General features: G+C 40.1%; 1 protein-coding gene across 1 annotated transcript; it reads left to right on the top strand.

The window, feature by feature from the left end:
• Positions 1-303: 303 nt before the first annotated feature.
• c8h1orf210 (chromosome 8 C1orf210 homolog) lies at positions 304-11,664 on the top strand. Its single transcript, XM_052073515.1, has 4 exons — positions 304-447; positions 7,991-8,396; positions 8,512-8,691; positions 10,794-11,664. The coding sequence occupies exons 2-4, from the start codon at positions 8,342-8,344 to the stop codon at positions 10,994-10,996; spliced, it is 438 nt and encodes a 145-aa protein (XP_051929475.1). The 5' UTR covers positions 304-447; positions 7,991-8,341; the 3' UTR covers positions 10,997-11,664.
• The last annotated feature ends 346 nt before the right edge of the window (positions 11,665-12,010 follow it).

Genomic DNA, 12,010 nt, shown 5'->3' with positions numbered 1-12,010 from the left:
CTGTGGATGGTTGTTAGTCTCTGTGTGCCCTGTGATTGGCTGGCAACCGATTCAGGGTGTCCCCCGCCTACTGCCCGGAGACAGCTGGGATATGCTCCAGCACCCCCCTCGACCCTAGTGAGGATCAAGCGGTTCGGAAGATGAATGAATGAATACTGTATTTCCATTTTGTGAAGGTGTAATGATGAGGTGTCCACAAACTTTTTCATCATCTACCCATCAGCGCAGACTACATTGAAAGGAGCACAAACACTAGGTGGGAGGGAGCACACTTTAGTGTCCAAGTTGTTCATTAATCAGGGAAGTAGCTGCAGCACACGCCTCCTTCAACCTTTGCACAATACGTTTCAGTTTTACAAATAGACACATGGAGTGAATATGAAACCTGAGAGCCAATGTACAGCACGTAAACTCTATAAAGTGCATAGCGGAGTTGCTGGTGATCAGGTATTGAAAGCCTCTGAATTTTATCTGTTGCCTTGATTGCTCATTGTTGTTTTCTGGTGTTTAATGAGTTATTTATGATGGATATGCCATCAAGTAATGCCAGTTTGGTTGATCTGATGTGTCTATTATTACTTGCATACATTCAAAGTCCGCTCTCTACAATTCACTTCATGTAGAAAGTAGTCATCTGTTTTGTGCTACTTTTAAATCGAATACATTGTTAACCGATGGCAAAAGGACAATGTTGACTTGACATGCTGACATTCGCCTTTTATTGTTAATACTCTGAACAATACTGAATCATGCACTCGTTCTCACAAAATTAAAGGTAACCAAACCATACAGGTACTGAAACTGAACTAACACAACCATTGTTGTATTTGGTTATCATGCAGGACATACAAGGTGGTGTTTTCAATGATCCCTCTGGCAGGAGAGACTTTGCGTCATTCAAGTTGCTTCAATGAATCTGCTGGTGACTAAAATGTCAGTTGGTGAGGTGGTCTTTAAAACTCATTTTCAGCTCCATTTTAAATCAAACCAAATGTGTGTTTTCATTTTATTTGTAAGAAGAAAAAGCATCACAACAGCAAACAAGAGGATCCTGTTGTTGAACTTGGCTGTGTGGTATTGTCCTTGAAAAACAATGGTGCTTTCCAACTCCTTTTCAGATTTCAAACAGGATGAAAATGCAACTTGGCAATAGGATAAGAGGGGCTATGGGGAGTCTTGTTTGTTGCTCTGTGAGGTTTTAGGGTGAGGGTCAACTGGGGGCTGGATTAGCTGTGATTTATGAAGATGTATAACTGCAGCTGCAGAAGAGGGAAAGAACGAAAGAGTCTATTTTGAGTTCCAGTATATGACTCTTGAAGCATTTTTGTTAGTTATCAAATGCACTTGCAACTGCCATTATATTTGGAACAATAGAGCAGTACAGAGTCCAAAAGATTTCCAACACAGTTAGCAGAATCTTAAAGTGATGTTTAATGCAGCGCGATTGCATACCGAATATTTCAAACCCTCCAGCCATAATTAGTGGCACCAAAATGACTCCCAACCTACTTATAACAAGCTAATGCATGATATGCAAACACACAAATGTAGGTTCTTTCACATACTTGTATCGTACATTGCCAAAAGCCACCTCTGACGACTTTTCTCTTAGGGTGCAGGTCCTATAGCTTCAAGTCTTGTAATTCTTAGTGTGGATCTTTTTGTGCTTTGCTTTTGGGTGGACAGAACAGGAAGAGATAAATGTACCCTTGTTGATTTGTCTCCAAGCTTACCAAAGAAAATGGCTGGGGAAGACAAAAAGGAAAAGGCTCTCAAATGTGAGGCCAGGTCACTGTTGTCGCCTAGAGATTGAGAGCGATACATAGTACTTGTAAAAAAAGGAGATAAAATCATAGGCTTTTTTAAAGGGTGGCAATAGGTGGCTGCTGCCAGCTTCACCAATACCTTTCTACCCCAGATGCCAAAAATTTCTTCCTGGTATGTTTCGCATATTGTAGAATTTACTCCCACTCCGAGCCTCCTTTTTTCAAGACACAATGGTTGCATCCTATCGTGCTATAAATTAAGTTTAAAAAACAAAACAAACAATACCGCACTTATAAAAAAAAAAATCTAGTTAAATAATTTTACCATTCCAGGCAAACCACAGACAGTTGGTAAGCTTTAATGTGTTTGTGGCTGCTCGAGTCTGTTTAATGTGCTCAAGTGGTCTGCCAAGTGTTAGAACTTATGTGAAATATAGTTAGGATATTAGATATTGGGGATTCATTGAGGTCAATGCGGCGCCACAGTAGCGCTATCAAGCTTTGTGCCAGGCTACACTAAATGATAATTTGAAAACAATACACTGTGACATCTTCCAAGGATCACAGAAGACAGTAAACTCGTGTTTGTTTTTCCATGCGCGTTCTCTCTCTCTCTCTCTCTCCTTAACAGAGTCTTGCCTTCACATACGCGTAAATAGAAGTGCTCACAGAAAATAACATATTCTTCACAAACCCGTCCATCCCACGGAAACACATATTAATGAGATTATATTATGAACAAACAAACAAAACATTGTTACAATCCTGAGGGGGGGTGGGGGGGGTCAGTTTCAAATGTGATTTTGTTGATCAATTGAATGCTTTTACAAGTACATACCAGTGAAGCAAAGCAAAATTTTTGGATAAATAAAGGTGACAATTTTTTTTAAAAACTAAAGCGTTTAAGGGAATGCAAATATGTGGCAAAACACCAAAATGTCATCATAAAAGGTGCTTAATAAAGATTTATTGATGAATGAGAGAAGGATACTGTCACAAGTCATAACCGTGACAGTGTTTTTGTAAAGTAATATTGCCATTCATAGACAAATACAACTTGAACTCACCAGGACTCTCATTAGGCACAGCAAAACATTCCAGCCATTGCTGTAGAACGTCTCTGCATCATACTGCGGACAGCTTTAATTTTATTGGCATCTTGGTTTAGCTAAATTTCAGAAAAGTAATTGTGGTTCCAGAGCACTCCAAAATATGACCATCGGAAATGTTTAGAATTAACTGCTAATTTTTTTCACATGGTTTTAGCCCTTAGCCCTCACCATTTAGCACTTGGCTATGTGCATTCATGAAAACGACAGGGTGTCCCAATTCTGATAGGGCTTGGTTTTATATGAGGAAGTAGCGAGGTAGAGACAGCCCGTGAACTAGCATGATGCGGCATGATTTTTTTTTAACAAACCGTCTCATGTGACATCACAAAAATGAAGAAGGAAAAAAAGTCCCAGATCACGATTTTCAATCATATAATCGCCAAGCCCTACTTATATTGCCCTTCGTGAGCTAATCAAAGGGTTGTGTCACGTTGCGGGGTGGACCCCAAAAAGCAGGCAGGAGGAGCAGGGTGTATTTGAAGAAGTGTATTGATAAAACACAGAAAACTAAATCCTAAGCAAAAAAAGTCCAAAGTAGCAAACAAAAATCATGACTGAAGATAAAACATAACAACAACCAAAACATGACTGAAAAAAAACTGATTGCGGCAAACAAACAAACATGACAGTAGCAAGAGCAAACAATGAACCGACACTGAGTGTTCGGCCTGGGAGTCCTTTTAAGGCCCTAATTACCGGTACCTATGACCAACAGGTGTGCAGCTGCCGGGGGAGCCCTACAGTGCCACCTGTTGGTCCATAAACCGAATCATGACAGGGTGAAGAGATGGCTGATGGCAGAGGCGATTGCTCGAAGACTGCTAAAATGTCAAAAAAATAAGTGATCAAATAAATGTGTGTATATACAATTATGTGTACTTAAGTTTCTCAAAAGTTTCCACATGACTATTGTTTACTACGAGTGAAAGGTTAAAATGATAAGTTAGGCTGAATCCCCGTCTCATACACACATGCACGCATGCATATACACGTGTGTGCACATACAAACGTTTGTAAGTTTAATATGATGATATGCGATGTCAATGGCAATTTTTTTTTCGAGGTGACAAATTTAAGTGATAGTGTTAGTATGGTGTTTAAATAGTAAAGCTGTGAGATTCCTTGACGGAAATTAGCTAAGTATTTACTTACGAGCGGTCATAGGGATAGCCTGCTAGCTCCTCCATCGTAACATGGTAACGAGCAGTCTGGAGAAGTTAGCCTGTTCAAGATGTTTTCACGACTACCACTTTAATATTACTTTTGTCATGGGTATCAAACGTCATTGAGTAATATTTTCCATCAACCATTTTAATAATAATAATAATTCATTTTATTTAAAAGCGCATTTCCAGGATATAAAATTGCAAATCATGGGAAATGGAAGAATTAAGTGTTGTAGGCAGTCCTAAACAGGTGTGTTTTTAAACGGGACTTGAAAGTGGAGAGAGATGTACAATTTTGGAGGTCCGGAGGTAGACTGTGCCAGAGCTTTGGAGCAGAGCGACTGAAGGCTCTGGCTCCCGTGGAGGTCAGGCAGGCAGGGGGACACTGACAGGAGGAGGGGGAACAAGGATCTGAGGGAGCGAGTGGGGTATGCACCTGAAGAAGGTCGGACAGGTAGGGAGGGGCCAGGTTGTGGATGGCCATGTATGTATATAGGAGCAGTTTGTAGTTGATGTGGTATTGGACAGGGAGCCAGTGGAGCTGCTGAGGGATGGGGGTGATGTGCTGCTGGGAGGGTGTTTTTGTAATGATGCGAGCAGAGGTGTTTTGAACCAGCTGGATTTTATGGAGGGACTTTTGAGGAAGGCCGAAAAGGAGAGCGTTGAAGCAATCTAGGCGGGATGTTACAAGACTGTGGAGAAGAATAGCATTGGTGCGATGGGTGAGGGAAGGCTGAAGTCTGTTATTATTGTGGAGGTGGAAATAAGCAGTGCGGGTGATGGTGTTAATATGTGAGTGGAAGGTGAGCATGCTATCAAGGATGACGCCCAGACTCTTAACCTGAGGGGAGGGGGACACTCAGGAGCTGTCAATGTTGAGGGAGAAACTGTTTACTTTAGAGAAAGTGGATTTGGTGCCAAGAAGGAGGATTTCAGTTTTATTAGAATTTAATTTAAGAAAGTTTGTTGTGAACCATGTTTTGAGTTCGGAGATGCAAGAGTAGGGTACACCTGAGGTGACTGGGGAGAGCTTTGAAGAGAAGGATTTGAGCTGGACAAAGTGCAGCCGGTGAGGTAGGAGTGGAACCAACTGAGGGGAGTGTGGAAGAGACCAATGGAGGAAAATCTATTGAGGAGGATTGGGTGAGATATGGTGTCGAAGGCGCCACTCAGTTCTAAGAAGATGAGGATGGAAACTAAACCAGAATCAGATGCTATGAGGAGATCATTTACAATTTGGATTAGGGCAGTCTCTGTGCTGTGGCGGGGGCGGAAACCAGACTGAAAAGGTTCATAAAGAGAGTGGAGGGATAGGTGGGAGTGAAGTTGAGCAGCAACAGTTTTTTCAAGGATTTTGGAGATAAATGGAAGGTTGGAGATGGGGCGGAGGTTATCGAAGTTATTGGGGTCTGAGCTGTTTTTTTTCAGTATGGGGGTAATAGCAGCAGTTTTGAAAAGTGATGGGACAATTCCAGAAGAAAGTGAGGAGTGGATAATGGCAGATATGAGAGGAAGCAGGGAAGGGAGGCAGGATTTGACGAGGGATGAAGGGAGGGGTTCAAGTGGTGGGCTTGGATTTGTGTATGAAGTTGGATATTTCAGCAGTTGTGGGTGCAACAAAACTGGAGAAGAAATGACAAGGAGAAGGAGATTCAGGTGGGGAGGGAGCTGGCAGGTTTTGATTGAGGTCATGATGGATCTCAAGGATTTTGTTATTGAAGTACTCCATTATGGATTTGCAGGTTGCTGTGGAGTACAGGTGGAGGGAGAGAGGATTTGGTGAGTGGAGGATTTTGTTCATGACAGAGAAGAGAGTTCTTGAGTTTCCTTCGTTGGAAAGGATGAGGCTGTAGTCGTAGCTGGATTTAGTTTGTGCACATGTTCAGCAAAATGTACAGTAATCTCTGCAACTTCAAAAGTATTTTGGAGCAAACAGTTCTTATGATGTCTGCCAAAGTCATGTGAGCCTCTATGCCAGGGGTGTCAAATTCATTTCACATTGTGGGCCACATACGGCCTCGGTAGATGTCAAGTGGGCCGGACCATTAAAATTATACCATACTCTGCTATAAATAACCAAAATAATCTGTCTTTCATTTTCCCCGGCCTGCATGGGTTTTCAAAACATGTATGGCAGACTGATTGAACACTCAAAATTTTCCCTCGTGGGAGTGTGAGCGCAGAGGGTTGTTCGTCTCTGTGTGCCCTCCGATTGGCTGACAACCGGTTCAGTGTGTCCCCCGCGTACTGCCCGAAGACAGCTGGGATAGGCTCCAACACCCCCCGCGACCCTTGTGAGGATAAGCGGATCAGAAAATGAATGAATGAATATGTCTTTCCTTTGTTTTGGTCTAAAGAAGCAGAAGAACATTCAGAAAATGTTGAAATTTAATGAAAATATCTTTGACAAAACATTTCATGAAGCACCTTAGATTTCCTTAGACAAATATGCAATTTACTTTTATCATGTTGTACTGGTACATGTACATGTACTGGTTGTACAAAGGCACAAAGCTAATAACAAGTAATTGGTATTGAAAAATATAGTAATGCACTTTAAGATTAAATGAGATTTATAAAGAAAGCAATTTTTTTAACCATTTACACATGTGCATATAAAATCTAAACTTAAACCCTGCCTACACCTAACAAACTGAGGAGAGCACTATTAAATGTGTAAAGAATAAAGTATTGACATGTCCTTGTTTAGCGTCTGTTGTGTTGGGCCTGTCTCAGTGACACATTGAGACTGCTATTGTCTTCTTCTCTGATCAAAACAATGTTGGCTTCTACTATGATCAAAACAGTGTTTAGCGGCTACTCCGTGAATTGCACCCTATTCAAAATATTCATTCCATGTCTTCATTTTTTCACTTTTAAATGATCCTGTGGGCCTGACTGAACCTCCTTGGGGGTCGGTTCTGGCCTGCAGCCCGTATGTTTGACACCACTGCTGTATGCACAACAGAGCAATTAACTGATTTGTCACAGTTTAAAATGAATGCAGCTGACAATTGGACCTGTTTATTTGCTTTTGATTACATCATTAACTGCTAGAAGGTAAATGTTAGCTGTAATTTTTTCATTACGATAAATGAGAAAGATGTGGATAATACTTTACTTTTTGGACATGGATACAATACAGTGAAATATAACAGTGATTTGGGTACAGGACACCATTCTTGTAACTATTCCATGTAACAACGTGGACACCGGGGACATATGGACACCTGTGGCTTATGAATTTTCTTTCTTTTTTAAAAAAAATTGGGTGCACCTCATCAGGTATGCTCAATAGTCTTGAAAATATGTTACTTCCTTGACAGTGTCTAAACCTTACAGTCTAATCTCTGTATTCTTTTTTAGTAGCCTGAGGTGTACATAATTGTTTAGCTACTGGTAGTGTATTTGATGGTGTTTAGACACTATCAAGATACCTGTAACATTAAATACATAGTTTTTACCATTCTGGTCTACCGTGTTGTCGGATTCCCCCAAAAAATAAATCTGTTCACACCAACACAATGTTGTTGTTTTGCTCGTATTTAGTGTCAGCAAGACCTTAGGAGGGGGGTTCCACAGTATAAGAGACTTCAACTTTGCGACACACTTTTCCTGTTGTGGTTCTTTTCTTCGGGGAGCCCTTGACAGCTCAAAATGAATTAGGATTTCTGGATTCCAGAAATACATGCAATGTCTCCATTTCATGATGACACAATTACTCGTGAGACATTTAGAATAATTGTTTGTTGTTTTTGCATCACAGAACAATAAAATATGTATTAACTGTCACAAATAATTTACTAGGATTATAAGAAAATGTATCTTTATAGAATGCCATTGTAAACTTATAAAATGAAGAGGATAATAACGGTTTATGTCCATGTATTGTATGTGTATGTATCTTTTCTCTCTCAATCTTACTGACATGAGGACTACCACTCAGGTGTGGGTAATTTTCCACGACGGCACTGAAGAGTTTTCTGACATTCAACCTTGCCCTCTAGTGGCATTCTGTGGATACAACACAATTGCCGGCCAAGAGAGAAGGACCCCATGAGATGCAGCATCCCAGGGAAGAGAGTATGACCTGTTAAAAACTGCAATTACAGCAACAGATCCATAATTGCTATTGTAAACTGGACTAGATTAAGGGACTAGCAAATGAAACATGAAGATACATGGGATAAACCTATATGACCCATGATTAAAAGCTGCAAGTCTTGCTCAAGAAACTGCAAATTGAGTCACACAGGAAAGGACACTTCCCAAGAGAACCAAGAAAAACAAAAGAAAGATGGACGCATGGGCAAATATAAGCACACTGCCCACATCTACACTAGTTCCAAATGGTAAGGGAAATCTGCAAAATTTCTAAAGCAATTTTGATTTAGGCTCATTCTAAAACTAAACTGTATACTTCTCTCTGCTGTCATTGATGGCAAAGATGTGATTCTGCTTTCTCAGACACAAGAAAGACCGCCTCTCACAGGTGGGAGTTCCTGGTAGCCGTGCTGGCCACCGCCCTCTCCATGTTCATTCTAATGGCTCTATTGGCTAAGTGTCAAGCGGTTCGGCGCTACCTGGCAAGGTATCGGCACACTCGGTTGAGGGAGACAGACACACTCAGCCAGTGTGAGCAGTCAGGTTGGTCCTCGACCCACTTAACTTCATGATTCAATATTGTTCGTGTTTTAGGAGTCAAGAAATGAATCTTCACTGAGAGTAAACAAACATCAGGCAGTCTGTCTTTTCTTGAGACTACTGAACGACAGTCATTACTTACAATAGAACAACCCATTCATTTTCTAATGAATAGATAATATAATACAAATTTGATTAATGGATTGATTTTTTGGGCGGGGGGTTGTTTTTGTGCTGGACAGCACAATCTTTTCTGATATGTTTTTTTCTGAGAAATCAAACAACCATGTGATAATTTATAACAAACAACAACAACAAAAAAAGAAAAATCCCCATGACGCCACTTGCAACATCATATAATATAACATTTATATTCTATAACAGAATATGCTGTGGTTAGCTGGACCAGTTTAGGTTGTACTCTACCTTCCACCCAGTCACACAGTCAGCTGAGACAGACTCCAGCTCATCTGTGACCCTAATGAGGATAAATGAGAAATGGATAGAGAGAAAAAAAGACAATGAAGTAAATGTTGCAGTGGTACAAATGCCTGATTTTGCTCTAGGCAGTGTGGGTTCAGTCCCCAACTTTGGCTTGACAAAAGAGTTATTTTAAAGTATTCAATCATACATATGCAGTCATCTCGTTACATCTGGGTCCCGCGTCCTAGACACATAATTTTCCCACGGGACGCACAGTTCCAAATAATGTGCGTTTTTGGGGCGCAAGAAAATTTTTCAGTCAAACAAATAAAAATTACGGCAAGCCTGAGGATTTAACGGTAACAATTGTTACCTGTAGCGTGTCGTTTCCTTGGCGTCATTTTAACGGTACTGAAAAAATATTTAACCATAAAAGTCACCGCACACGAGTTGACTGTGTGACGCGATTTCACTGTGCTTGTATGTGTGTTTGTGGTGTGGTGTGTGAGTGGCTTTCTTCTAATTTACTTTCGTTTCGTTTTGTTTTCAGTGGGGGGGGGGGGGGGGGGGGGAGAACTCAACAGATAATGTTATGTGCGCATGCTGGTTGCTATTTTAGTCCGCAAACTGAGCAATCGCGCGGAAAGTTTGAGATGGCGGCGAAAAAAACTCACAAAGGTCTACTAATTACGACATTTATGAAATGGGAATGCCAGTCTGATTTTTCGTGTGAATCGTCCAAAGGGCGTATCACTAAACTCACCTGGGCTGTATGCACAGAACATGAGAGCGAGATACGACGAGAGGCACGATTACGAGGCAAGTTGGATTTGTAGGCTAATCGTTATGGAAAATATTATGAAACAGTATTGGTTATTGTATAATTTACTGGTTGTAGCATGGTAACTTTATGAATAAAACATTCGTCATAAGGTGTAGTAATGCTAATGTTAACTGTTGGTAGAACTCATGATGACGTGTGTTAAATTCTTTTGTCAAATTGATCATAGAGTACAGATGCATCGTCTTGGGAAGAGGATGTCAAGCCACATCAATACATACCTGTATTAATGATTACCAGTAAATTAATCTTTGTCGTGTGAGATTGGAAAAAAATACTCTGATGATGCCACATGAGTACACCAGTTTTTGATCCATTTATTTTTTGGAATAAACCTAGAGTACACAGCTGCTGATGTAATGCTCATTGTTAATGCATCGTTTTCAAACATTTACCCTTGAAACATTATACTTTTGAGTTTCAGGAATTCTTGATTTTGAATATCAGTCAAAATAGAAAAATGGGTTCCCATGATGAACGTTTACGGAACCCAACATTCCGACGGAACTGAAAAACGGTTACCATGAATTTCAGAAATGCTCAGGCCTGCTACTGAATTATTTAAATTTTTGCAGCATTTGTTTATAATTGTATGTATATGTTGTTGTTTGTATTACTATCACATGCAATTGAATAAGTAGACCGTTTCAGAATTCGAAATTTGGGACTCTCACAATGCATAATGGGACTCATACTTTTCTGATCAGCGAGTCCCTGGGACTCGCTGCCGGTAAACTGTAAAATTATCACTGCATATGTACTGTGTACTCCAACACATCCAGTATATCAATATGTTTTCTTTGTCTAGCAGGACTAAAAACATGTTCATGATGGTGTCTAGGTCTTGAGGTGGGCTTTGACATGCATGGGGAATGTGAGATGAACCGTCATCATCCTGTGAGTGCTGAAGATGACGATGGCTTCATTGAGGACAACTACATCCCAACAAGTGAAAGAGTGAGAGCTGAAAGAGCAGCAGAGAACATGGATGATATGGAGGACACAGAGGAAGAACTGGATGAAAGTGAATTCATCATTACATAGAAATCCAGCGATGTTTGACCTCATTTGCTGCGCAAACACCTGCACCCTCAAGTGAACCCCCATGTCCAATCCCACTTTTTCATTTTTTATTTTTTGCATACTTTAATGACCAACTGGGTAGCTAATAACTGAAGCATTCAGAAATTATCAAGCGGTTTATTGCGCTTTCATTTTCAGGACAGAATGATAATAACTATCATTTAGGTGTGCAGACCTATGAAATCGTTTTCGGGATTTTAAATACAAACCCAGAAGAACATGCCCCATTTATTCAACATTTTCAGAGAAGGAAGACTTTTAATAACGTAACCCTTTCAGCGTTTCACAGTTGCTTGATTGATTTTGCATCAACGGCCATGTTCAAGGGTACCTTTTTTGCTTGACTAAAAATGCAGCAAATATTAAAAGTGTCTAATGTATTAATATACAGTATGTGTTGAAAAAAAAAGCCTATCAGGATGAAAAAATATACAAAGCTGTGCTCGAGCAAGTGATCGTTCTCCTTTTATGCTTCCAGACAGCTTATGTTTCCCTATGGAAAATTATTGCAACAGCGTTTAATTTATTTTGTTACAATTGTGACCTCATGATAAAATTCTTTCATTGTCTCTTTTCCTTTTCAAAAGCAACATGTAACACATAATTAAAATAAGCTTTGAAAAAAACAAACAAAAGACTTGTAGGTGTTACATACATTTTAGGATTCTGACATAACCATTCACCTTGGCTTTGAGACAAATAAGGACAAACAATAGTTACTCTGTCAGTCTTTTCATAAAAAGCCCAAAAGGTGTTCTGGTTCTTCTGTGACCCTCCCGCTGATGGGGAGTGAGAGGCCAAGGCCTTGCGTTGCTGGCACCCAAGCCACGGGAAACACCGAATTTCAAATTTACAAAGAGGAGTTCGGAAGTTCCCATTTAAAATAAAAATACAAGAAAATGGACTAATTTGCTTTCATGAAAATGTATTAGTTAAGGTCACATAGTTTTATTTTTAACCTGTCAAGATAGTTTG

This window comes from Hippocampus zosterae, chromosome 8 (assembly GCF_025434085.1).
Source record: "Hippocampus zosterae strain Florida chromosome 8, ASM2543408v3, whole genome shotgun sequence".
NCBI classification, from domain to species: domain Eukaryota; kingdom Metazoa; phylum Chordata; class Actinopteri; order Syngnathiformes; family Syngnathidae; genus Hippocampus; species Hippocampus zosterae.
The sequence above is the reverse complement of the archived record's forward strand: the minus strand, read 5'-3'. Positions and strand labels throughout refer to the sequence as shown.